Source organism: Sinocyclocheilus grahami, unplaced genomic scaffold (genome assembly GCF_001515645.1).
Source record: "Sinocyclocheilus grahami isolate Dianchi unplaced genomic scaffold, SAMN03320097.WGS_v1.1 scaffold146.1, whole genome shotgun sequence".
NCBI lineage: Eukaryota > Metazoa > Chordata > Actinopteri > Cypriniformes > Cyprinidae > Sinocyclocheilus > Sinocyclocheilus grahami.
This window is the reverse complement of record NW_015505325.1, coordinates 925,289-952,906: the sequence shown is the minus strand read 5'-3', so window position 1 is coordinate 952,906 and position 27,618 is coordinate 925,289. Positions and strand designations below refer to the sequence as shown.

Genomic DNA, 27,618 nt, shown 5'->3' with positions numbered 1-27,618 from the left:
TTTAGCATTCCTGTCAAATTTGCCTAAAACGCCTAAAAAAGGCATACCCAAAGTAAATTGCATGCTGTTCTTGAACCTTTTGGAGTATTTGCATGGTTTTGGTCTCTTTTAAAAGGTGACACTCTGAGGTTTGTTCTGTTTAGGACAACTAGGACACCTTAGAGTGTCACTGTATGTCTTTCTGGTATTGAATAATAGAACTTTTAACACACTGAAAAAGGGGGAAAAAACATTCTGCCTAAATTTTTTTGTAAACATTAGGACAACTAGGACACCTTAGAGTGTCACTGTATGTCTTTCTGGTATTGAATAATAGAACTTTTAACACACTGAAAAAGGGGGAAAAAACATGCTGCCTACATTTTTTTGTAAACAGATGCCTGCAGATGACTATAGCTGGAAAACACAATGGGCTCACAGCATGAAGCCTTGTTGGCGGTCTGACAAAGACACTGATTGTAACTGCTGTGTTGATTGTATCTTAAAATGGTTTGCATCATTTGAATCACAATCATTCGACTCTCAGCTTTCCAAAGATATGCCACAAAGGTAACTCTCAAAAAACATGCAGTGTACTGTGGGTGGTACAGTGGAACACTAACAGGATAACGTATGTATAAAATGATTAAAAATTGAGTGGCGTATGTCAAAAGTCAAAAGTTGGTTGGTTGCTCCCATGATTGGTTTGCCAAATGGCTTTTTTGTTGTTTACTTGATTGGCTAATGGATAAAGTAAAGCATTTGACAAAACAACAAAGAAAAGCAATCAGCAAATGGACAAAGAAAAGTAAATGGCAATAAATATGTATTTTGCAGTTTAAACATGATTTATTAATTTATTATTTATCTACTTTTTTAAACATTTCTTATATAAACAATAATAACATTTATTACATAATAAAAAAATATATATATTTATTTCTTATTATGTTTAAATGATCAATTTGATAACTTATTTCTTAATTTCTATATTATCCTTCCTAGTCCTCCATACATTTGGACTGCAAATACGGGTAAAATATATAGACGTACCTATAAATAGACTTGCTAAAAAATAAATCGTCATGGTGTGAGCAATCGATCTTGGCATTTAAAGACTCAGTATTGAAATCTTTCAAAGGAATATCACGATAAATAGGAAAATCAATATTTCAATCCAGCCCTGGCCATGAGCATCTTCAGTGTTTCCAAATCCAGCTACTAGTTCTTTCAAAAAAGCACTTGAAAATTATGCAGCAGCCTGCCAATCAAACGATGCCAGTTTTCTATGAAATATGCATCAGATGGCCATTGAAAGAGCTGTGAGTGGACTTTGGGCACACCATCTGATGCTGAAACTAGACGGTGGCGACTGGTGGTACAGCACAACCGCTAACCAGTTTGTTTTTCAGTGTATATGTGTGGCCATGGGGGTTAAACTGACCTAAACTCTCAGCAGTGAAGTCAGTCTGAAGTTAAATGAGCAACTCTTAGTAATACAAGTGCTGCAGTATGAGAGAAAGTAAAAGAGAGAAAAAGAAATCCAACGGAAGGAGGAAAGCAGGGGCAGATGCAGGATCCCCCGAGGGCCGTACCATTTGTGTGGTGGGGGTTGGGTAGAGAGGGTAGTTTAGCCCAAGAGGAGAAGAATAGCTTTGATGAATTAAACATCATTTGAACGAAGGGGAGAGAATACATTACCAAATATTCTGAGGGGATGGAGTGGATAGGTGCAATGGAGGAGAGAGAAACTGGTAGAGAAAGAGAGGGGAAGAACGAGGGAGAAGTGCTCTTAATAGTAAGTCAGGAAGTGAACAGCTGGAGAAAAGAGAGAGAGCGAACACCTGACACAAATATAAAAGGACAAAAGTATCTAGAGACTGAAGATAGAGAGACTAAAGATGGAGAGATATTTGCAGAGAGGGTTTTAAAGCCTTTCCCTGCTGGATTTTACATGATTTAAAGTCAGCTGAGAATCAATGGAGATTTGTTTAAGCAAGTGTTGTGCAAGTGTGTGTATTGGAGAGCATGTGTGTTCCTAAAAGCTCACCTTTTGTCCATGTAGAGAGAACTGCGCTTGAATACTCTTGTCGTATATGTAGGTGAATATCTCTGTGTGCCATCACTTGTATTTGTTGTGGATATGTGAAGACAGTTCTATTTTTCTCTGTTTGTTCTTGGACTTTACTTTATACCTCATTGAACACAGAAAGAGTGTTTGTATTTTTGAGTTTGAACATGTTATGTTTATGTTCAAGTTGTTTGTGTGTGTGTGTTTCTGGCAGTTCTGGTTGAGGAGTTTAAAGAAATTGCTGTAGGTCTCTGAATGTGTGTCAGGAAGGGCTCCGTGTGCAGGAGCAGTCAGTGTGAAATGTTTTCTCCGAATTGCTTGTGTTCATGTCAGACAGTCCATATGGTTTAACTAGAGCCAGGGGCATACACTTTGAAAAGGGATTATGAGACATGTTAAATAATAAAACATTCTAAAAGCCATTTAATTCAATTCAAATGATACATCTTGCAATATCAGAACACTGTTATACAATCAGCACCACTACTGACAAGAAACTATGCATTAGTTATTCCCTATGAAGAAATTCCTTCCTGTTTAACAATTTATGATTTTAGTTAGTCAGAAAAATTAAATTCAGTTGGTATTCAGAGGCCTTTGACCTGCTTATGTATTTTTATTTTCTGCACAGCAACTTATTTTAGATGGCTTTTGAATATTCAGTTTGGTGCTGTCAAGAGGAATGTGTGCTAAAATCATGAGCTTGCATTGAGCTTGCAAACTAAATGATTTAAGAAGTATAAGATCAGAAGATTCCATAGATTTCAGTTTCATGCCAACTTTAACAATGTTATTATTTTATTAGCGTTTTTTTTATTATCTTTAAAAAGATCAGCACCTAATTTTTGTAGTGCAGTACAATTTTCAAAGTTAAACAATGTAAAGGAGTAAGATTGAATTGAATAAGTGAATATCAACATGTGCATGTGAGTATTTTAAATTTCCTGTTTTCTTTGTCTGTCTCAGGCGAGCGTTGTGAGTTTGACCGGCGTGGTGGCCAGTGTGTGGCAGGCATTTGTCGTAACGGCGGTACATGTCGTGAGCTCTCCGGAGGGGGATTCAGGTGTGAGTGTCCTGCAGGAGGTTATGAGAAGCCATATTGCTCTGTCACCACCAGATCCTTTCCGCCAAAATCATTCATGATGTTCAGGGGGCTCCGTCAACGATTCCACCTCTCCATCTCTCTCTCGTGAGTACACACATGAACACACCTGTTATCTGGTCTTAGGTCATGTCAAGTCCAAAATATTGACAGAGATGACCAAGATTTTCTTTTTAGAGTAGTATGATTTATGATTTAAAGAGTTTTTTTTTCAGATAGGAGAAATTATTTTAAATAGTAATAATATAAAATATTACCACTCTTTCTCACGCTTTTAAATATTATATATGTAAATATCATAAATCGTATTTTCTCCTCCGTGATCTGTTTCTTATATTCTCTCCTCTCGCTTTCATACTCTCTCATAAGAAAATCTCTTTAGCACTCTTTCTCTTCTTTCATCCTGTTCTGTTTTTTTCCTTTCCCTTGTGAGTGCTATTTTCTGGTCATGTGTTTGATGCGATTGGTCAGGGTTTGGCTGCTGTGGCACAGAGGTAATATAATGGTTGTTTGTTGTAATCTCCAGAGTGGCTAAAACATAGCTATTTTATTTATTAACTTGGTCAAATATCAACACATCCAGAAAGGGCACAACCTTCTCTCATCTCCCTAGACACGCCATAATATGAAATCCTTCTCTTTCTCTCGGTTAAAGTCTTGCCTCTCTGCACCAAAAGATAACCATTGTGCTACAGTGTGCAATTTAGAGACTGACCATGTCCTATAAAAAACTCTTTTAAATCTAAAAGTCTTTGCTCAGTAGAGCATAAACAAGGGCCGTCTCTCTCACAGCTCAGGCCTTTTGTCAGTGTTTTGTCTTGACCAAACTAAAAGATGTTTAAAGTGAATCTGTTTGCTCTCCAGAGAGGACTTGCCAGCTATAAATTTATGTAGCAAAAAGAAAAATTATTATTCTGACTTTCATCTGATGTGCATCCTAAGAGAGTGCTTCAGTGCTGAAATATGTTGAAAGTTCATAATTTAATGAAAGATTTACATGAATAACAGAAATGTGACGTAAACATATAAGAACCCATCAATATTACTATAAATGTGCATACTTTTTGACTTTGAAAGTTTTAATGGATATTGTTTGCTGAACCACTGCCATGAAAACTTCCTATGTTGTCTAGATATCGAGTGGGATTACTTTAGAGATCATTTTATGCTGAGTGTACTCTTCTCAGTTTTGCGGACATCACATTATAAAACTCTAAATGGACCTATACTGAGTCATTCCAGATCTTTGATGAGCATTAAATGTGTTTTGTAGGTTTGCCACATTGGAAAGTAATGGTTTGCTCTTCTACAACGGTCGGTTTAATGAGAAGCACGACTTCCTTGCTTTGGAGATACTGGATGGACAAATGGTTCTTAAATACTCCACAGGTAGAAAAAAAAAGAGGGGTGTGGGGGATTTGTGTGTTCAGAGAGTTTAAATAAATCCTGGACCCATCTATGATCTTAATATGGGATTATAATATGAAATGGGTAATTCTGATGTGTGAATCTCTGTGTGACTTGCACAGGTGAGTCATCTACTCAGGTGAGTCCATACCTGCCTGGCGGAGTGAGTGATGGCAACTGGCACACCGTTCACATCCACTACTACAACAAGGTGAGAAGGTCCTCTGAAGAAGTTTGCCTCCTAAATTGTTAACTATTCCTCTGATATTATAGACTCCCTATATACTTCCTCTGTAGATTATAGCTCCTAGATTTTTTGTAACAGTTGTTATTGTGTATTCAGAATGTGTCATGTGCTTTGTGTACTTATGAGGACTGGTTTGTGCTTGTATCTAGCCAAAGCGTAGTGTGAGCGGTGACGTTCAGGGTCCGTCTGATGAGAAGGTCGCTGTCTTGAGTGTAGATGACTGTGACACAGCCGTTTCTCTGAGGTTTGGCTCTCAGCTCGGCAACTACAGCTGTGCTGCACAGGGAAGACAGACCAGCAGCAAAAAGTGAGTGCACACACCCTCATATATACATATTTATATATGTACACATGAAAAGTGTTGGATGTGTGTTCTCAGGAGAACACATTTATCATCTCTCTCATTCTCTCCTCCTGTTCTTCTCACAGGTCTTTGGATCTGACTGGCCCATTGTTTTTGGGTGGAGTTCCTAACCTACCTGAGAATTTCCCGTTTAGTACAAGAGAATTTATTGGCTGCATGAAAGACCTGCATATTGATAACAGACCAGTGGACATGGCAGGATTCATCGCTAATAATGGCACTTTACCTGGTGTGTGTGTGTGATTGTTTACAGTGTGATGATAGTGACGTCCTGTATTTGTGATTGACTCGCATGATGTCAACATACACTACTATTCAAAAGTTTGGAGTAAGAATTTTTGGTTTGATAGAAATTAATCGAAAAATCATTAATCAAAATAACATTGTAAAAAAAAAATTAAAAGATGAAATTATGATCTTTCAAACTTTCCATTCATCCAAGAATCACAGTTTCCTCAAAAATATTAAGCAGAACAACTGTTTCAACATACACTAATAAGAAATGTTTCAGCAGCAATTTAGCGTATTAGAACGATTTCTGAAGGATCATGTGTCACTGAAGCTTTGCCATCACAGGGATAAATTACATATTAAAACATATAAATCTTAAATGCTAAAAATAGTTAACAATTTTACTATTTTTACAATATCAAATAAATGGTGAGCATAAGAGACTTGTTTTTAAAAAACGTTTTGAATGGTATTGTAGAATTTTGTGAGCATTTGTGGTTATTTTGCCTTATTATTGGCTGTTATTATGCTGATTGTGATGTTTCTGCGATTGGCTGCAGCAGTTGTGAGGTAATGCTCTCTGTCTGTATTAGGTTGCAGTGCCAAACTGCCTTTCTGTAAATCAAACCCATGCCAGAATGGCGGCACATGTAGGGAGAGCTGGGAAACGTACTCCTGTGATTGCCCTGTTGGATTTGGAGGGAAGGACTGCAGCTTAGGTGAGACCCACATAAAAATACAAAACCCATAAATACATAAAATATTTCTCTTTTGATCTTTAAGTGAATATTAAGTCAGAATGCCAGTATCAAATAGGAACTATTACTAAATGTTAATGCCATGGTGATGATCGTAGTGTTGGAATGATTCTTTCACAGTGATGTCCCACCCTCATCGTTTCCTTGGAAACAGTGCGCTGTGGTGGGACTTGAAGAATGAAGTCACCATCACTACGCCCTGGTACATGGGGCTGGTGTTCCGCACCAGATCAAAAGAGGGAGTTCTCCTGCAGGCTCAAGCTGGACAATACACCAACTTGATCTTTCAGGTATGCACACTTACAAACACACTGAGTAACATGTAACATTCAGTAATGCACACAGAAAGGAAAAGAAAACCACTAGAAAAAGTTCAGCCCTGTCATATTTGTAGTCTGTTTTATCTGATTACTAATAAAATGATTTCAAATTGACATTTTGAATTATTAGACTTTCTTTCTTGTACTGATTTATTTATTTATTTGTTTGTTTTCTGGAGCCAATCAGGTGAAATGTTTGGCCACCAAAGCAAAATTAATAATAATTTTTATTTTGATAATTATAGTTTGATAATAATGTTTACATTTAAGTTTACTTTTACATATCATTTAAATTTGATTCAAATTTATTTACATTTTAATTTAATTTAATGTCAAGGTTTACTGTAAAAACTGTCATAACTGTTTTTTCTTTAAATTAGATAGTCTAATTGGTGGAAAGAGGAAGTTATTACAATTTGTTTTTTAATTACAATTGTTTCAGTTGTTTTAGTTTTAAATGTATTACTATTTTGTATAACTATTTCATCTTCATTTAATAAAACAATGACACAAATTTTCATTAAAGGCAAGTAGAATCAAAGGATTGAAGCCTCCATAATTTATGAACCAAGTTATTCCTCCTGTGTAAAAGCTATACTATTCTAATGCTCTCTGGCATTAAGGAAAAACCTGGGCTTGTTTGCCTTCAGATATTCCAAGAAATGTCTGAAATCATTAAGAGCCCGATGAAAGGAAAACATGAGCTGTTTTGGAGTCGGAAACAAACATTTTCACTAGAAGCACAGTGTTAATTAAATAAAGCTAGCTTGACTTCCTATAGCACTTTGAAGTAGACAATTATGCACCAAGCTCCAGATGATTAGATGATCAAGTATAGCTCTCATATCCTATGCAAACAATAAATGAAATTGAGTAATGGTTAATTATTAAAAACCCTGATTTGTATGTGTCTGATTCCAGGTGGTTTCGGGTCAGTTGGTGTTTTCTGTGGCACGGGGTTCAACTCGGCCAGTCAGGTTGAGACTGGATCAGGTTCAGGTGTGTGATGGACGCTGGCATGACCTACAGCTCGAGCTCCGTGATGTCAGGAGTGGCAGAGAGACTCGATATATTGCTACAGTCCGACTGGACTTTGGACTGTATCAGGTACACACATACACTCACACATCTAACCCCTATTATGTCGCTGACTGACTGTTATAATAAACTGTTATAATCCCATGTTGTAATCCTTAATCTGGAATATCGGATCCTAATCTTTCTGGATTAAACTACAAATCAGACACAGGTCGCTGGTCTAGTGATTAAACACTATGGAATAATATAACCTCACTTTCTCTCCATCTCTTTCTCTGCCTCTCTTCAAATCTCTCTCTGTCACAGGGAACAGTCATTGTTGGGAATGAGATTAATGGTGTAAAGGTGAAGCACCTGCATGTGGGTGGAGTTTTAGGGTCAGGAGAGGTGCAAAATGGGATACGTGGTTGCATTCAGGTCCGTCTTTGTAACTTTCAGTCATTTTTGCGTTCTCTTTTTATAATAACCTGTGTTGATCTCAACTGTGCTCACCACACTTCTGCTTCTGCAGCCGTCTTTAATTATTGGTAGTTATGAATTCCTAATGTGTCATTAGATTTTAACAAGCAGACAATTAGTTGAATAATTAATGAAAACTTAGATAACAGACATAATATTAAAGTTCCTTCAAATGTGCAGTCAGCAAAGCATTTACCAAGTAAATTCCCATTTATAGTGTTTATTATAATTTCCATTTAATTTATTAGAAAAAAGGACATTAATTTTATTATTATTAATTTTTTAGTTTTTTTTTTCAATGATGTGTCATTGATTGGGATGCATACTTATATCTGTGTGCTGTATGTTCCGGTATGTATCCTCAGGGGGTGCGTCTGGGGGTGCGTCCTGATTCCCCTGCATTGCCCCGCCCTTCCAGAACAATCAAGGTGGAGACTGGCTGTAATGTTGGCAACCTGTGTAACTCCTCCCCTTGTCCCGCCCATAGCCAATGCACCGATGAATGGGATCGACACACCTGTGTTTGTGAACCAGGTAAGATTTGGATTATGATCACTGGATACAAAATCTACAGAATTAAAATGTTTAATTTACGTACAATAGGGTCCAAATGTTTAAGACCACTAGTGAAGATCTATCTTCTAACTTAATGCCATTTTTCATTACAATTTATATATTTTAATGGAAAGTTGCAGCACTCGAGCTGCATTAACTTTACAAGTTTGTGAAATATTGGTGATCATGTTCTCCAGCATGATTTGAGAAAGATCCAAAGAGCAGCTTGTGCTTCAGTGGAAGAAGAACATCTTGCTGTCTACACAAAGGAGTTCACATGATCAATCATAAATGTACTTATTCGATTAAACTTAGAAGCACAAAATTGTACTTTCTTCTTTCTTTTTGTTTTAAAACATTCAGTATACTAAAATTGAACTTCTTTCTAAATTGGTTATTGAATCCCACATGTATTTTTTTTCAGTTTTCAGTGTGGTGTCAGACGTCTGTTTTAAGTGGGAGAACTTGCACAATTGGTGGCTGACTAAATACTTTTTTTCCCCACTGTATATGTGTATTAATAATACATAGAGCATGTCGGTGGTTTCTGTTAACAGTCTGATAGTTCACCCAAACAGAGTACATGATGATAGACATTTACAAGTGCTTGTGTTGGTAAGAGCTCCCATCACATCTAAATGAAGATACAGACTTGTTCACTTCACTCTCATGCCGTTAGAGTTGCATCAGCCCAGTGTTATTAATAGTGCTGTGCAGAAAGAGAAATCAAAGACTGCCCTCATAAACTCTGAATTAATTTCTCAGACCTCCTCCTGGTAGAGTAAACCCACACGTACAACATCTCTCTCTCTCTCTCTCTGTCTCCCCCTCACACAGAATGTTAAGAGTGCTTAAATTTGAGAACAGAAATATCTCTCTCCTTCTTGCTCTGTTGTTTGTTAGATTCCCATACATAATTTAGCAGTTTTAATAAGTCTCAGTACTGCAGCCTGCTAGTTGAATATGTGTTGAATAAAGTTGCTTTTTTTCTGAGGACTTTATGGTAATCTTGTAGTGACTTCTGAAGCATTCAAAGCAATGGAAGGCTTCATCAGAAGAACATATGATTGTATTCCTGCATTCCATTTCTGATTAGTGAGCTTTTTTCATTCATCTTAATAGGGTTTGCACACACTTTTGCACAGTAGTTCAAACATCTCCCTGCTGAAAGAGAGTGAGAGAGAGAGAGAAAAGGGGTTATTGTGTCTTTTGATCAGTTGTCATGCAGATGGAGGCTTTTCTATATGACTCTAGTAAAGGAGAGATCAAGGCTATGCTGTTTTGTTGGTTGGTTTGAATAGAGAGTGACATACTTTCAGTTCCTTAAATTCAATATGCATGTGAGGTGTGTGATGTTTTTTCCCCTCAAGTATATTTTGTTGTTGTAGATTTAATTGGGGCATGTGTATCTTTTATTTTATTTTTGAGGATGAATTTCTTTTTATCATACAATTTTATTGCATTATTTTCCCCCCCGAGATCCATCTATAATGTTAGTCATGTTTTATTTTGCCTTTTGACTCTTTAAACAGGCAGGTTTTTTGCTTCTGTTCCTTTAAGCCACCTGAAATGAGTAACAGACTAAAGATTTGCTGTTACATCCAGTATATTTGTCACTGCCTCATCATGCATTAATTTGTTGTAGGTTCACAAAACAGTTCACACTGAAACGTGTCACTCAGACTGTCAAGGTTGAATTGATGTGATCGATCATAAAGTTTTATTTATTTTTATCTTTTTTTAAACTCTTAAATCTCAAAAGATCACAGAAAGCTTGATTTTTCAGGATATAATGACACTTTTGAACTCTTTCTGGAATACAGACTGCTCCCGGAACGCTCCCTCTATCTGTCATTGGTCGGTCAAACAGATAGCCCCACCCCAAACTTATATCATTGGTTGAGCCAACTTTGCGATAGCAGTCACAGTGTTTATACGTTTCAGTAAAATAAACCTAAGAATGGCTGAGAAAGTACTTTAACATTGAAAAAAGTATTGTGTTGTAACAGTTTACATTTTTCATATACAGGATTCTACGGTAAAAGCTGTATGGATGCATGTCAGCTGAACCCATGTGAAAATCAAGCAAAGTGTCACAGGAAGCCAAGCTACTCACATGGATATATCTGTGACTGTGAGGACAATCACTATGGACAGTACTGTCAACACAGGTACACATTCATACACACCACTTGTATGCACAATTACATGAGCACAAATGCACACACACACACACACATACATACACACACATCCCTACTGAATCATTACATGTACTGAAAAAAATGTTTTCTTAAATATTGTTTTTGTCCTGCTCAGTAGCAATATCTTAACATACTTGAAAGAAGATACATTTAGGAAAAATTTGTTTTTTTTCTTTTTCTTTCTTTCTTTCTTTCTTTTTTATTTATTTATTTTCCAAAATGTCCCCCCTTGTTTTAATCATAAATCTATTCCAATTCTAATATGGTACAAAAATTATTTTACTTCAAGTTATATTCTCTGGGAAAAAAAATGTATTTTTATTTTGCACAATTTTGTTTTTCAAGAAAACATAATTTTTCAGTTTTTGCTTGGAAACAAGACAAAAATACTGAAAAAAAGGATTTCCACTGCATACCTCATTTGTCATGTTGCCCAGTTACTTTTATTCTGACTATAATCTCTAATAAGTTGACAAGCAAATGTACCAGTATGATAATCAGTGAGAAATGGACAAAGACTTTATTGATGCGTTCAGATTTACGGCTGAATTTGTGTGCATGTGTGAGAGTTTTCTGTCACACTAATCCAGTGTTCAAGCTTATCCGAAAGGCTGGATGTGTATGGCGAATAAGTTTTTGTTCATGTTAATAATGCATTTGTTCTGCTTAGCTGCATGTGTGCGTGTGTGCTTAAGGTTTGCTAGCTTTGAACGGATGAAAGTAGACTTAAGTTTACCGACAGACTGTGACTCATGTGACCCTAATTCAACCCCTGCCTCAAACACACACACGCTCAGCCAAATCCTTTACAACATCGGCAATCTCATCTGCTCCCTTTTATCTGTTGGCTCCATCTCTCTCTAAGTCGCACTGTCTCGCTCTCCATGTCAGATCTGCCCTAGATACATAGGTATATGATCAAATCTAAGTGTGTGTGTGTGTGTGTGTGTGTGTGTGTGTGTGTGTGTGTGTTTGTAGGGTCGAGCAGCAGTGTCCTCGGGGTTGGTGGGGCAGCCCGACATGTGGACCTTGCCACTGTGAAGCCAGTAAAGGCTTTGACACGGACTGCAATAAGACCACTGGACACTGCCACTGCAAGGTATATGCACACTGTTATACTGTATGTTAAATGACTAGGTCATCCAAAAAATAATAATAAAAAAATTATCATAATCATGTTAGATATATATATATTACCGTTTGAAAGTATAGGATTGGGAAGATTTGTTTTTGAAAAACATCTCTTATGCTCACCAAGGCTGCATTTATTTGATCAAAGTATTTTATATTATATTTATATTGCATATTTTGAAATGTAATTTATTTATGTGATGGCAAAGCTGAATTTTTTGAAAGCCATTACTCCAGTCTTCAGTGTCACATGATCCACGAGAAATCACTCTAATATGCTGACTTGGTGCTCAAGAAAAATTCGTTATTATTTTCAATGTTAAATCTGTATTTGAACTTGTTTGGTGTGAACTGTGGCAATGTAAGAAAAGATGCCTGCAAGCTTAGATACCTAAACCCTCTTAGAGGGTTCCTGTAACATAAGACAAGGCAAGTACAAGTCTACTCTATACACTCCATAGGAACACGGCCATACTGTCTCTGTATCAGCAGTCACAGTAAAAGCTGTTCCAACAACCAGCAGCTTCATAAACATGCTGAGTGTTATGCTCCTCAGAGAAAACTTCATGTTCTTGACCTTCTCAGAGGTTCAGGGGAGTAAAAAACAAGTTTCTCAGGAACAGCCTGTGGTGAAGCTACAATGCATTTTTTTGAACACACATTTTACATTTATTAGGCACATTTCCAGCTTTACTTTATTAGCTGTTTTATTTTCAAAGAATATACTATGTAATATATAGTATATAGTGTACACAAATAAAATGGGGAAATGAGTGAGAATAGGAATTGCAAATGTTGCATTACAGATGCAAACCTGAATTGCCTGCCCAAGGCAATCTATAAATTGAAATCATCATTTGGACAACTACAGCTATAAAAATGGCTTTTTTTAGGGTTATGAAGTTGCACAAACTCTTCTTAATAGCAGCGTGTTATTCTGCCGTTTTCCTGTATATAGTATTCACAAACATGCATTTTGCTAGCATGTACAGTTAATACCTTTCCATTTTATTCTTTAAATGGTTATAGTCAAAAACAAACATGTAATTCAAGCATGTTCTTTTGATTTGGTACTATTTTTAGGAGTGAATGACCACATGTTCACATATAAATGTACATACAGTATAGCTGGTCTGGGAGGTGTTAATTGGTTAGTGTGTGTGTGTGTGTGTGTTTAGGAGTAATTAAAAGATTAGAGAAGTGTGTTCCTCACTCTGGGGTGCTATAATAAAGCTTTACTCACTCTCACGCTGTATATCAGGCTTTTCATTGTCCGTATATTACACTCCAATCCCAAAGGAAAACATGAACACACACAGACTTTAGAGACTTTATCAGACTTTTGAAAAATATGAAGGAATTTTGTTTATTATTTTAGCTATTATGTTATAATCACTATGCTTTGTGATTTTTATCAGTTTGTGTTGTAAATCCATAAGTTATGGATGTTTTTGTGTGTGTCAGGAGTTTCATTACCGACGGCGGAGCAGTGACATCTGCCTGCCATGTGACTGCTACCCAGTGGGCTCCTTCTCAAGGTCATGTGACCCTGAGAGTGGCCAGTGCCAGTGCCGACCCGGCGTGATTGGCAGACAGTGTAACATGTGTGACAATCCATTTGCTGAGGTCACACAACCAGGCTGTGAAGGTAAATACTGTACCCATCCATCCAACCATTATTCCTTTGTTCTCTCCATATTTGTTAATCATTTCTTCACCCGCTTTTCTTAGTAATCTATGATGGTTGTCCGAAGACCATAACATCAGCAATCTGGTGGCCCAGAACAAAGTTCAACCTGCCTGCTGCTGTCCCCTGTCCCAAAGGATCAGTAGGTGAGTGTGTATATTCACATCTGCGTCTTTCATGTGTCTTTTTTTGAAGTCCACATAATGCATTAGTTCATCGTTTTCGAAGGAACTGCAATTCGGCACTGTGATGGAGAGAGAGGATGGCTGGACCCTGATCTGTACAACTGCACCTCTCCTCCTTTTGTGGAGCTAAACACAGCCGTGAGAACCTATACCTGCACATTTACTGTCTATTTGAGGCCTGTTTCATACATATTATTTATTTATAATTTTTGGCAGAAAAATGTTCTGGCTTACTACATTGAAGATTATTCAGTTTATCAAATTATTATAAAAATTCTATATAATTGGCAATAATTATTTTCATGGCTGATAATTTACTTGATAATTACTAAAATTAGCCATTTTAAAATTAATTTAGGTACTATAACATTAAAATATGCTGTATGAAAAATATATATACATTTTGATTTAAGATTGCTTTTAACAGTCTTATTAAATTATTAGTGTATTTTAAAAGATTCATTTTAATTGCGGATGACATGTTATTACAGCAAAGCTAAATTAATTGTAAAAAAAACAACAAAGAAAAACAGGGGAAATGGGCATGCACAATTTCTAATATTCAATATTGACCAAAACATTTTAAAAAATCAGCCAACATCCCTGATATTTTTTAACTCTTGAAGCTCTGCCCTCTTCCCTGGGAGCACCAGCTCATTTGCATTTAAAGGGAAAGACGAAAACGGCACGTTTTGGCTCATACCCTAAAAGTGGCAATTTTAACAAGCTATAAAAAATTATCTGTAAGGTATTTTGAGCTAAAACTTCACACACACACACTCTGGGGACATCAGAGACTTATTTTACATCTTGTAAAAAGGGGCATAATAGGTCACCTTTAATAGAGCACATACATTATGAAGTGATTCTTAGGAAATGGCCTTTGAGAATTATCACATAACTCATGAAATACTTACATTTATATAACTTTCAAAAATCATTATTCTACACAAAACTGAACCAAAACTCAAAAGTGTAGCTACAAACTGCTTAATTGTCATAATTGAATTGAATATGCATAGCTCATGTCGACACAGGATGTGTGAAACAGGTCTAAGATCCATAACTTTCACACAGTCATGCACACAGTATTGGAGCTGCTTGTCTATATTACATAAACATTTTTTCATTGTGTGTGTGTGTAGCTGGAGGCGTTAGAGAGAAATGAGACAGAACTCAACACCATCATTGAGAAAAAACTGGCCCATCAGCTTCGTGATGTCACAGAGGCAACAACCCGTCTCTATGGAAATGACCTTCAGATAGCCGAGCGGCTGCTGTCTCGCCTCCTGACCTTTGAGAGCCTCCAGTCAGGCTTTGGTTTGACAGCCACTCAGGATGCACATTTCAATGAGGTGTGCATTACCTTAGGGAACCGATGAATTGCTGGAGATTTGACATTCCAGTTTTATTGAGACTAGTTGATTAACGTCTTACTTTGTTCTGTCTCTATCTGCAGAATGTGTTGCGAGCCTGTAGCGCTTTGTTGAGTCCGGGCAGTGCTGCGTTGTGGAGGGGTCAAAGTTCAGGTCAGACTGGAGCGGCGGGATTGGCCGATTTGTTTGAGCAATACACCCGCATACTCGCCCAGAACATGAAACAGACCTACCTCAATCCTGTGGCACTTGTCGCCCCAAACATCGGTCAGCATCAATACACAACAAACACATACAAAAGAAGTAATTACTTTTATTCAACAAGGACTAATTTAATTGATTTTTACATTATTATTATTATTATTATTATAAAAAAATTATCTTTCAGATAAATGCTGTTCTTTTGAACTTTGTTCATCAAAGAAAGTACAGATCATAATATGAAGTGTTACTTGTGCACCAAATACCACTTTTTTTTAACTGATGGGCATAATACTTAATAATAATTATATTACTTATAGTATATTACTCATATTTATATTTAATATATTTTTGTTTTTTTTATAAAATAATGTGTGGCTTATTAAGTTGCTTCAGTCCAGTAAATATTAGTTTTGTATGCGACAAGCATAGCACTTCCACTCTGGAGAAAAAGTAAATATTGGAAATAATCTGTCATGTGCAGTGTGAGGTGAAGTTGAGAAAGATCAATGTGAGACTAACACCTGCAGTGTGCACCTACAGCAGAAAAACTGATCTATTAAAAGAATCCTGTAGTTCAGGCAGTGTGTGTGTTTGTATTTTGCAGTCATGACTCTGGATCGCGTTGACAACCACACACATGTGCAAAGATGGTTTCCACGGTATCACAGTACTCTGTTCAGAGGTCAAGCACTTTGGGATGCTCACACACATGTTGTGCTGCCCCCTACTGCACTAGTGCCACAGCGCAACATCTGTAAGTCTCACATATACACATTCTTTAAGCCCACTTACAAGGCTTAAAAGCATTGAGCAATAAATCTGTGTTTAGTTTCAGCTCCATCTCCTGCTGGCCCTGGGAACCTGTTGGCCAATCAGACATTAGAAGCAACAACAGCACGGCGTTCTTTGTCACTGCAAGAGGCACCAGTCTCCATTGTCATCCTCCTCATTTATCGAAGCCTAGGGGCCGCACTTCCCCCGAAATACCACACAGACCGCCGTGGCGTCAGGTTAGAAAGTGTTTAACTAAAGATAAACAACACACGGATCACTTGAGAGTCTGACAATGTGCGTATTGTCACATACACACTCATATGTGAGTGTGATTGTCTTTCTAACAATGTGTGCGCATCTCTGCAGGTTACCGAGGCACCCTGTGTTGAACTCGCCTGTTGTGAGTGTTTCTGTGTATAATAACCAGACATTCGTGGAGGGTTTTCTGGACACTCCGGTCCTGCTGGAGTTTCGTCTTCTGGAGACCAGCAACCGCAGCAAACCGCTGTGTGTGCAGTGGAATCACAGCAGCCCGTAAGTCTGTGCGCTGTCTTTATTTACTCAATTTCATGTCTCAAGGACAAACAAAATTCACAAAATTAATCATCACAAGATCATCGTTTTTAGAAAATTTTAATAAGGAGACTGAGCTGTTTTGTAAATTATCGCAACCAGGTAATATGCATTTACGTGACGGAAGCATAGCTAGCTAGCAAACTGTTGGCTGTAGTAACTAAAGGTAATGACAGTAACACGTGATTGAGCGGGCGAACTACTGATGCTTGTGGGGCAGTCATGGCCTAATGGTTAGAGATTTAGACTTGTAACCCAAAGGCCGTGGGTTCGAGTCTCATGCCGGCTGGGATTCTCGGTGGGGGGAGTGAAAGATGGTGAGACCCTTGAGCAAGGCACCGAACCCCCAACTGCTCCTCAGGTGCCGCAGCAAAAATGGCTGCCCCCTGCTCCAGGTGTGTGTTCACAGTGAGTGTGTGCGTGTGTTTCACTGCTCACTGCTGTGTGTGTGTGCGCAGTTGGATGGGTTAAATGCAGAGCACATATTCAGAGTATGGAACACCATATTTGGCTACACGTCACTATTTATCGCTATTATTTCACTCTAGTTATTATAGTGTTAAGGGAGGGGCCATGCTCAGTGGCTCCAGTGCGTCATCGAGACATGATTTCAGGCCCGTCCAAAAAAAATCCTGAATACAAAAATGTTAACAGTCTAATTCCACAATTCAGTACTACATAGATCACAGTCTTTGTAACATGTTTTCAGCAATACATTTCTAACATTTATAATGTATTAAAGTCTCTAACAAAGACTTTAATACTTCATTATAATGTGCTGATTTGGTGGTCAATTATTATTAATGGTTCTTATTATTTAAAATGTTACAGTTAATAAAACTGCTTAATATTTTCATGGAAACTGTGATACCTTTTTCAGTTATTCTTTGATGTATAGAAAGAATTTTAAAAAACATTTATTTTTTCTCCCTTACCGTGATACATTAATGATAATCTATCATGGTTTCCACAAAATATTAAACAGCAAAAATGGTTTTTAACATTTATAATAATAAAAAATGTTTCTTGAGCACAAAATCAGCATATTATAGGATATAAGGAATAAGGATATACAAATTGTGTGACACTGAAGACAGGAATAATGGCTGCAGGAAAAATTCTGCTTTGTAGTCACAGGAATAAATTATCTTAAATTAGAAAACAATTATTTTAAATTGTAAAAATATTTCACAATATTACTGTTTCATTGGATTTTTGATCAAATAAATGTAGCTTTTGTGAGCGTATTTGATTTCTTTCAAAAACATAAACATTTTTTTTTACAGATTTTGAATGGTGAACTTATTGTAAGGATTAACTGGTAAATGCTCTGAATGTGTGTGTTCAGTGTATCAGCAGGAGGCTGCTGGACTGTGAGGGACTGTAGTGTGGTGTATAGGAACACGTCACATGTTCGCTGTCAGTGCCACAGACTGGGAACCTTTGGAGTCCTTATGGACAGCTCACAGAGAGAGGTAATGTACACACACACACAGACAGAACAAAGAATGATTAAGGCCACATAATTTGAAAAGCTATTCTTTACAAAAATCTTCACATATATTAGGTTTTTCAAAAACATAATACTACATAGCAACAGGATGTTCCATAGTGACATCTCCTTCAGCACAATCACTGTTGCTGATATCTTTTCCCTTCTCTCTCTCTCTCTCTCTCTCTCTGATTGCTAAGCAGCAGTTAGAGGGTGACCTGGAGACCCTCGCCATAGTAACGTACTCCTCGCTCTCAGTTTCCATGGCGGCGTTGTTGCTAACAGTGGTGGTTTTATCGTGCCTGAGGGGACTGAAATCAAACACACGCAGCATTCATTCCAACATGGCTGCCGCTACTCTACTCTCTCACCTCACATACCTGCTGGGCATCAACCAGACGGAACAGCAGGTCAGAGAAGAGAGATGTCTGTGTGTGTCTGAATCTAAATGTGGGTTAGTGAGATAGACAAAGAAAGTTTGGGTGGGCATGAAGACAAAAACATTTCAACAAACAAACAAACACAATCTGTGTAGTCTCCTTTGGGCTTAATAATGTACATTGTTATTTGTAGATTGGAATCCAAAATATAATACATACATACATACATAAATCTGCTTTAAATTGATCATAAATAGCATGAAAAGACATTTATAATTTTCATTATAAATTATATACAATTTTTAGGATTTCTATTTCAAATAAATGCGATTCTTTTGAACTTTCTATTTATTAAGAATCCTGAAAGAAAATGTATCATGGCTTCCAAAAAACTATTAAGCAGCACAACTGTTAATAATCAACACTGATCATAATCAGCATAATAGAATGATTTCCAAAGGATCATGTGACACTGAAGACCGGAGTAATGGCTGCTGAATATTCAGCTATGCCATCACAGATATACATTAAATTTTAAATCATATTAAAATAGAAACAGTTATTTTACATTGTAATAATATTTCACAATATTATGTTGATAAAATACAATGTTGATTTAAACAATATAAATCAAAAGTCACAAATTTGTAACAAATATATAAAATATATAATACATTGTATATTTAAATATATAATAATATTAAATGTAAAAAGTAAACAACATTACATATATATATATATATGTGTGTGTGTGTGTGTGTGTGTGTGTATATATAGTTCAGCATAATAGAATGATTTCCAAAGGATCATGTGACACTGAAGACCGGAGTAATGGCTGCTGAATATTCAGCTATGCCATCACAGATATACATTAAATTTTAAATCATATTAAAATAGAAACAGTTATTTTACATTGTAATAATATTTCACAATATTATGTTGATAAAATACAATGTTGATTTAAACAATATAAATCAAAAGTCATAAATTTGTAAAAAATATATAAAATATATAATACATTGTATATTTAAATATATAATAATATTAAATGTAAAAAGTAAACATTACATATATATATATATATGTGTGTGTGTGTGTGTGTGTGTGTGTATATATAGTAAAAAACTTCATCATATGATATGTTCATAATTTTTCTTTGTTTTAAAATGTCAGGATGCTATAGCTTTGGATCGTTTTGGTCAGGATCCTTTATATATTTTTATTTTCTGTTTTGAATTTTAAAAAAGTCTCAGATTTTCAATGTGGTCTCAGACGTTTGGAGACCACTTCATATTTTAAATAGGCAGGTATTAAAGATCATAAATAGTTCAGTAGAAATTGAGCTGATTGTCAGGATAAAGCACTAGCTTGAATATGATTTGTCATTCAGAAACTGACATTTTAGCCATTAGTGCAATATGGTACAAAAACCACTTATACCACACAGTGAGCTGGGAACCAGACATTATTAAACACTTTTCTTGATACTGACGCTCTCTCTGTATCTCTCTCGTTCTCAGTCAGACCCTCACACATTAGTTCTCTTTCTAACGCAGGTTAACACAATTTTTAACAGACATTATTCTCAGGAGTGCAAACCACTCACACTAAAAGCCTATTACTGCTGAGTACATTCATTTCAACAGCTGTACTGGGATGTGAGTGTGTATGTGATAGAGTATGTGTTCATTCATAATTCATCTTCTCTCTCAAACATTGATTTTGCTTGCGTGTATTGATTTTAGAGCTTAGATTCTCTTTTTTGGACATGTACTGCAGAGAGCATTCAGGAAATTATGGGAATGAGACCAGGAAATGGTTTGAGCTGGATCTGAACTCACAGCACTTGACAGAGCACCACATCTTAATAAGTCAGAACACAGTTGCAAACCAATAGGCCACACTGTTACATACTGTATCAAACTGAATGTTGCATTTTGAACATTAAAGTCTGGCCTTTAATAACGTGTTTAGTATCATATGTGTTTTCATACTTAGCCACATTGCTTACGTTAAAATAATCTTTTTGAGAGTCATATAATTATACATTACATTTTAACTTTAATATAGGAAGGATTTAGCTGACCTTCAACTTTTAAATTTTAGCCTTGGTTGATATAACATTATTTTAAGGTAGGATAAATATATTATTTAAAACTATTGTTTTTTTTTAAAAATACATATCCATGCAATATGCTGTTTTTGTCTTTTCTATTGTCTAATTGGTTAATTCTGTCCGATTCTCTCTGATTGGTACAGTTCCTGTGCACAGTGGTTGCAATTCTGCTGCATTACTTCTTTATGTCGTCATTTGCGTGGCTCTTTGTGGAAGCTCTTCATATTTACCGTATGCAAACAGAAGCAAGAAACATCAACTATGGAGCCATGAGATTCTACTATGCTATTGGCTGGGGAGTCCCTGCTATCATTACAGGTGTGTACATACACACACACACACACACACACACATATATATATGTGTGCTTTCATGCAAATATGCTCTGTGACATGTATGTGTGCTGCAGGGCTGGCGGTCGGGTTGGATCCAGAGGGGTATGGCAACGCAGATTTCTGCTGGATCTCCATGTATGATAAGCTCATGTGGAGCTTTGCGGGACCAGTTAGCGTCGTCCTACTGGTATTGTGCTCTTCAGTGTGTTTATGTGTTGTTTGCACCATTTAAATATTTTTTATATGTCTTTGTAATTCTCTTTCTGTGTTTTGGATGTGTTTAGTACTGTAATGATCATCTACATTGGCAACTCTCTCTCTGTTTTACAGATAAATGGTGGGATGTTTTTGATGGTTCTGCGTATGACATGTAACCCCACCCAGAAGGATATAAAGAAGCTGCCTGTGATGTGAGTACAACATGCATGTTTTCAGGAATATTCAATATGGAAAATGGGAGGGGGAACTTATAAACCTTATCATCATGAATATTATTTAGGTGACCTCCAAAAAAATGTTAATTCTATCATCATTTACTCGCCTTCAAATTGTTCCAAACCTGTATGAATTTTTTTCTTATGCTAAAAAGAAAAGAAGATATTTTAAAACCAAAGTGTTTTTGGTTTACTATATATTAATATTTTATATTATGTTACTATAATATTTTAATTATAGTAGTATAATACAATCAGATTATATTATATTATATTTACTGTTATATATTTTCCAACAATTGTAAAAGCTATACTGGTTATAATGGTGCTTCTTCCCTGCATGTTTTTCTAGATGCAATTCATGAGTGTCAGATTTTCAGCACATAATTTATGACTTTTCATCTCTTTATTCTAAATTAATTCCTTTTATTCTATTTTCCCCTCTCTATCTCTCAGTTCTACTATCCGCAGTGCCTTCCTCCTGTTATTATTGAGTACATGTGTTTGGTTGTTTGGTCTTATGGCTGTTAATAACAGTGTCCTGGCATTCCACTACCTGTTCATTGTCCTCTGTTGCGTACAGGTAAGTGTGTGCTGGCTCTTACACATCTCTTTCTTGTTTGTGTGCTTGAGTTTGTCATTTTTGCATTTTTTACACTGTACACTTTGATAGTTGTGTTTTATATCATCTAGTATAATGTTATTCTCCTACTCACCTGTCTCAGGGATTGGCTGTACTGTTAGTTTTTACTCTCCTGAACTCTGAGGTGCAAGAGGCCTGGAAACTGGCCTGTCTGGGCAAGAAAAGTCCCAGTGAAGAACCTCCCAGACCTCCACAGATTACTGTTAGTGAACACAAACATACATATTAACATATGACCCCCACTACATGCACAGCCACATACACATCTTTAACACAAACCCATATTTTACTTCATGGAGTGAAAATAAGCATGTGGAATTGTAACCTACTGTATGTGTACAGGGCCAAAACCCATACAACAGCGCCTCCCTGCTGGAGCAGAGCGGATTACACCGGATCACACTCGGAACTTCAACCGTCTCATCAGTCAGCAGTGCAAGGTCTGTCAACACATCACCTTGAGATTGAAAATTCTTTAAACAATTTATACCTCAATGTAAACACATTTTAAAATAAAGAAGGGTCATGAAATAAAAGTTAGGCTTATTGGTTACATTTTAAGGTTTAATGAACTAACCATGTTTTTTACTATACTGTGTTATTACTATGTTAATATGTGTAAAAAATATGTTCATTGTTCATTCATATAATTCATGTAATTTCAAATAATGTAAAAGTTTTGTAGATGTAAACTATTCACTCAAATTCTTATGCTGATAATATACTGTTATCAACTGTAGATTGTATATCACTTTCTTATTTACATTTTTTACATTGTACATCATTTGTATGCTGAACGGTGAAAACAGATGTAAACATTTGTAGGCATTTTGGTTGACTACCTACTGTATGTATCTGTATGTAGCAAACTGAAATCCTGAAATTTAGCCTGTATTTTTTCTCAGGGAGAATCTCTTGGCACGGCAGACTCTAGAGCACACTCTTGGTCACACAGGGGCCACTGACCTGGACGTGGCAATGTTTCACCGCAACGGAGGTACACTAACACACAATAACCTGCATGCATGTACGTATTTACACTTACACACACTCCTTAGCTGATCGCTAGTCATTCTTTACTTGTAATATTCTAGTGTTTGTGACTTTGTCTTGTCAGTATTTGTGTCATTTAGTTTACCTATTCTTCTGACCGTCTGTCAGGTGAGGACTCAGACTCAGATTCTGATCTCTCACTGGAAGAGGAGCGGAGTTTGTCCATCCCATCATCAGAGAGCGAGGACAACGTGCGCCTGCGTGGACGCATCCAGCGACGCTTCAAACGGACTGGTCACAGCGAACGTTTACTCACAGAGCCCACCCACAATGGTGGAAAAGGTACCAAACTACCAATATTATTGTTGCAGTTGTCTATGTCATTGGTATTGAACCCAAAGGAGTGCAGAAACTTTAGTGTATAAACCCAACTGTTAGTGTATGGAACTGTTTATGTGTCAGATCTGGATGGCAATGACCTGCTCTCCTATTGGCCAGCGCTGGAAGGCTGCGAGGCGCACTCACTGCAGAAATGGGGCTCAGAGCGCCGACTAGGGGGCGACTACAGCAAGGATGCAGCTAATAACAACCAACCAGATGCAGCGCTGACCAGCGGAGATGAGAACGGATTCACACACAGACACCGCAAAGGTGAGGCACACTTTCATTCAAAATGTTACCCAATATTGACCAAAAACGATACATTGTAATATTTAATTGTCCATACTTATTCCTTCTCTTTTCACATTTAGATGACATCTGCCGCCACTTAAACTTTAAAAACATTTAAAACAAGTAACATGGGGTATTATAGTAAAACTACAACTAAAACCATTTTTTAAAAATCATTACTTAAAATAAACATTAACTAAAATTAAATTAAATATTAAAAACAATGTTTGTTTTTTTCATCTAAGTTCCAAGGCAACATTTATTTTCATTTAGTTTAACTTGATGTAATAAAATAACTAAAAGTGCAATAAATATTAACAAAACTGTGTTGACATATTTAAAATAACAAATAAAAGTGGCAAACACACTAATGAATTACTTAAACTAAAAAAATATAATTAAAATAACAACAGAAAATAAAAAACTAATTAAAAATATTAATTAAAATTATAACAGCATCTCAGTAATACTACAATAACACTGACCAATATTTAAAAAAAATTATTCACTGGCTTATTTTTTTCTTAAGATGAACTTTCCATCATCTGACATTTCATTATAATGTTGTGATGTCTAAATTCACAACAACTGATTTTAACTTTTAGTGTTTTATATTATTTTTAATTTATGTAGAAATAAAATAATTGTATTTTTATTTGTGTTTTTAAGAAAATATTTTAGAAATAAAATAGCAATAAAATATTATAACTTATATAAATTATATCAGTCATATCCGTTACATGAAAATAGTTATCGGCTTATTGCCATTAGCCAGAATTTTGATATCTGTGCATAGAAAGCCATACTAAACCCCTCTTCATCAATTTCTCAGGAATCCTGAAGAATCGTCTTGGATGCCCTCCTGCTCTGCAGGGCCTGTCTGCCGTGGGTCGCGCTCCCAGCGAGATGTCTTGGTACAGGACCTCCACATTGGGTCACCGAGGTGTCCCAGCTGCTTCCTACGGTCGTATGTACTCCGGAACTGGCTCACTGTCCCAACCTGCTTCCCGAAACTCTTCCCGCGAACACCTGGATTCACTTGCGCGACGACAGCGTTCCCGTGACAACCTCGACCTGTTGCCGAGAAGACGCGAGCTTGGTGCAGAACCCCTGGGTGGGTCCAGAGAGAGGCTGGGCCCTGTTCACAGTATCCATGCCTCCAGGGAGGATCTGGTGGGCAGGGGTGGTATGGTGGGTTTAATGGGGGCAGAGGGTTCATTAAGTGGTTCAAGAACTCAGCTTAACACTCTAACAAGGCAACAGGCCTCTCGGGAGCACCTCGGAGGGGCTCTTATGAGCAGTCGGTCCCGGGAGCAGTTGGAATCTAACGGTCAATGGATTGTTTTCAGACAGGTGACTTGATTGGAAGATTTTAGGTTGGTCTAAACACATTTCAACAAACTCCAACAAATTCATGCTTGTATATGAAATGCCTGTCCGGTTTCTGGAATATTTTTGGCCAAACTGCTCTGAAATAATATTGAAGCATGTGTTTGTTGCAGCTGTGTGAAAAGACCTATTATTCATTTGTGTAACTAGCCTACAAGCATATTCAAGACTTTGTAGCACAAATTAAGACTTCTTTCATATCCAGGCTTATCATAATTCAAACATTGCTTTAGGAAGTGTTACTCAAAGATCCCAAATCAACGTGGTATTGTGTAGAAGAGAGCGCTGTACATTCACTCCCCCCACCTACAATCCCTGCCGGTACTGAGACTCAAACCCACGACCTTTGGGTTACAAGACTGACTCTCTAACCATTAGGCCACAACTGCCCCTTCATGTATTTATATGTCACAATCCAAGTCTGCCGGACAATTGAGCGCCTTTAAAGGGACAGTTCACCCAATAAAATTTAATTTAGTTGTCATTTACTTCTCCTTATGTCGCTCCAAACATGTATGACTTGCTTTCTTCTGTGGAACCCAAAAGAAGATATTTTGAGAAATATTTCAACTGTTTTCCATACAATGAAAGTCAACGGGGTTAAAAACAACACTGGACCCATTTACTCCTATTGCATGGATAAAATAAACACTGAGGCATTTTTCAAAATATCTTCTTTTGTGTTCCTCAGAAGAAAGTAAGTCACACAGTTTGGAGCAATATGAGGGTTAGTAGTTTTCATTTTCAGATGAACTATCCCTTTAACTATCCCACTTTTGATTAAATGGAACGCATCATCAGTGTCGAGAGAGAGTATGAAAGGAAATGAGATTTTTATCGGCTATTGGAACAAAGCCTGCTTGAGTGAATTCCCCCCTCCATATGATACACATGGTACATTCCTAAACACCAATTAAGTTTAGTCCACAATAAAAAATATATTGTTTTATAAATAAACAGCATTGCTAGAATAAAAAATGACTTTCAAAAAGAAAGCAAACATAGCAACATCTGAGTTTACGTCTGTAGATGTTCGTTATCCTCGCTGTCACTACTGGAAGGTGGATGATCTGTGCCGATCTTCCGTAATTTGGCTTGATAATATCTCTTCTTGGCCCGTGCTGCCTTCTCTTTCTGTCTCACTGCTTTCCTCTTCTCCACACACACACACTGCTGCAGCAGTAACAGACTCATCGTCTGCTGATGCTCCAGCTCAAACAGTTCTTGTCGACGTGCCTCCCATTTTGAGTCTGAGGTATAAGAGTCCATTGGCGGTAATGAATTCTCACCTGCTCCTCCGGCAGGAGCATGTGGCACTGCAGGCTCTCTGTGTGGGGTATCAAAGTTTGCACCCCTAGTCCCTGATCCCAGTCCTGAGGTGCTTCCTGCATGGGTTGGGTAGATGAGGGACGGACGGCTGGACCTGGAAGAGACTGAATGTGAGTGGAGAGGAGAGGAGGCAGTGCCAGGAGGAATCCCAGAGTTAACAGGTAGGTGAGTTGGTGAGACCAATCCAAGTTCAATAGCCAAATTCTCCTTGCTGTCTACTTCCTGTAAAAAAAGGAAGTTTAATAGCATCGTAACGGCTGTACATTTATGTAATAAGGCTCAAAAAGGCATGTTATATTGAGAATATGCATGCATTGTACATGCAGTAAACACATGAAATGTGCATTGAAACACCAGTGAAAATTTTTGTGTCTAGTGTGTGGAATACCGAATATTATATAATTATCAGCTTTATAATTACCAGCAAAATTAATTGTATGTTTTATGGATAGGAGCTATAATACAAGATTTTCTTAATGTTTTTAAAAGATGTCTCTTATGTTCACCAAGGCTGCATTTATTTGATTAAAAGTACAGTAAAAAAAAACAGTACAATTGTGAAATATTATTACAATGTAATTTATTCCTGTGATGCAAAGTTGAATTTTCAGCAGCCATTATTTCACCCTTCAGTGTCACGTGATCCTTCAGAAATCATTTAAATAAACATTTCTTATTATTATCAATGATAGAAACAGTTGTGCTGCTTAATATTTGTTTGTGAAAACTGATTAAAAAAAAATTCAGGATTCTTTGAGGAATTTATAAATATATAAATATTACATTTTCACCAGCATTGCAAATTAACCACATTTCCTGTGTTTATTACATGTAAATTGTTAACCCAGTAATAATTCACATTACAACGTAAAGGTGTGAGCAAGTACACTTTCCATGCCATAAGAGAGTTAATTCTATTTTTGAAATAAAATCTGCAATACAAAAGAAAACGTTTAGCTTAAGAGGTACTTTCGCAATCCTTTCAAGGCTGATTTCAGTCTTACATCATTTTGACTGTGGTCAGCATCTTCATGCTCACTCCCATTAGTGCCTGAAAGCCCCATCACTACAAGAGAGAGAATGACTCAATTAATCTCCTTCCTCGTATAATTACAGAGCTGACAGCTGGGAAGAGTGGTAGTATTTCATCCTGTAATAAAGATGACATGA

At 36.8% G+C, this 27,618-nt stretch overlaps 1 protein-coding gene across 1 annotated transcript in view; it reads left to right on the top strand.

Annotated features, from left to right (window-relative positions):
• LOC107591847 (cadherin EGF LAG seven-pass G-type receptor 3-like) overlaps nucleotides 1-25,092 on the top strand; it is a 45,240-nt gene extending 20,148 nt beyond the window's left edge. Inside the window, exons 4-35 of the mRNA XM_016281126.1 lie at nucleotides 3,017-3,239; nucleotides 4,426-4,541; nucleotides 4,682-4,770; nucleotides 4,956-5,113; nucleotides 5,236-5,399; nucleotides 5,995-6,120; nucleotides 6,280-6,449; nucleotides 7,401-7,586; nucleotides 7,824-7,934; nucleotides 8,342-8,510; nucleotides 10,561-10,702; nucleotides 11,714-11,834; nucleotides 13,331-13,514; nucleotides 13,598-13,699; nucleotides 13,782-13,876; nucleotides 14,884-15,093; nucleotides 15,198-15,381; nucleotides 15,923-16,072; nucleotides 16,148-16,328; nucleotides 16,459-16,626; nucleotides 18,014-18,140; nucleotides 18,361-18,567; nucleotides 20,797-20,971; nucleotides 21,063-21,175; nucleotides 21,319-21,398; nucleotides 21,879-22,005; nucleotides 22,148-22,267; nucleotides 22,408-22,505; nucleotides 22,971-23,062; nucleotides 23,227-23,400; nucleotides 23,521-23,709; nucleotides 24,563-25,092. Coding sequence (XP_016136612.1) covers nucleotides 3,017-3,239; nucleotides 4,426-4,541; nucleotides 4,682-4,770; nucleotides 4,956-5,113; nucleotides 5,236-5,399; nucleotides 5,995-6,120; nucleotides 6,280-6,449; nucleotides 7,401-7,586; nucleotides 7,824-7,934; nucleotides 8,342-8,510; nucleotides 10,561-10,702; nucleotides 11,714-11,834; nucleotides 13,331-13,514; nucleotides 13,598-13,699; nucleotides 13,782-13,876; nucleotides 14,884-15,093; nucleotides 15,198-15,381; nucleotides 15,923-16,072; nucleotides 16,148-16,328; nucleotides 16,459-16,626; nucleotides 18,014-18,140; nucleotides 18,361-18,567; nucleotides 20,797-20,971; nucleotides 21,063-21,175; nucleotides 21,319-21,398; nucleotides 21,879-22,005; nucleotides 22,148-22,267; nucleotides 22,408-22,505; nucleotides 22,971-23,062; nucleotides 23,227-23,400; nucleotides 23,521-23,709; nucleotides 24,563-25,092 — 5,081 coding nt within the window. The remainder of the gene's footprint in view (nucleotides 1-3,016; nucleotides 3,240-4,425; nucleotides 4,542-4,681; nucleotides 4,771-4,955; nucleotides 5,114-5,235; nucleotides 5,400-5,994; nucleotides 6,121-6,279; nucleotides 6,450-7,400; nucleotides 7,587-7,823; nucleotides 7,935-8,341; nucleotides 8,511-10,560; nucleotides 10,703-11,713; nucleotides 11,835-13,330; nucleotides 13,515-13,597; nucleotides 13,700-13,781; nucleotides 13,877-14,883; nucleotides 15,094-15,197; nucleotides 15,382-15,922; nucleotides 16,073-16,147; nucleotides 16,329-16,458; nucleotides 16,627-18,013; nucleotides 18,141-18,360; nucleotides 18,568-20,796; nucleotides 20,972-21,062; nucleotides 21,176-21,318; nucleotides 21,399-21,878; nucleotides 22,006-22,147; nucleotides 22,268-22,407; nucleotides 22,506-22,970; nucleotides 23,063-23,226; nucleotides 23,401-23,520; nucleotides 23,710-24,562) is intronic.
• The last annotated feature ends 2,526 nt before the right edge of the window (nucleotides 25,093-27,618 follow it).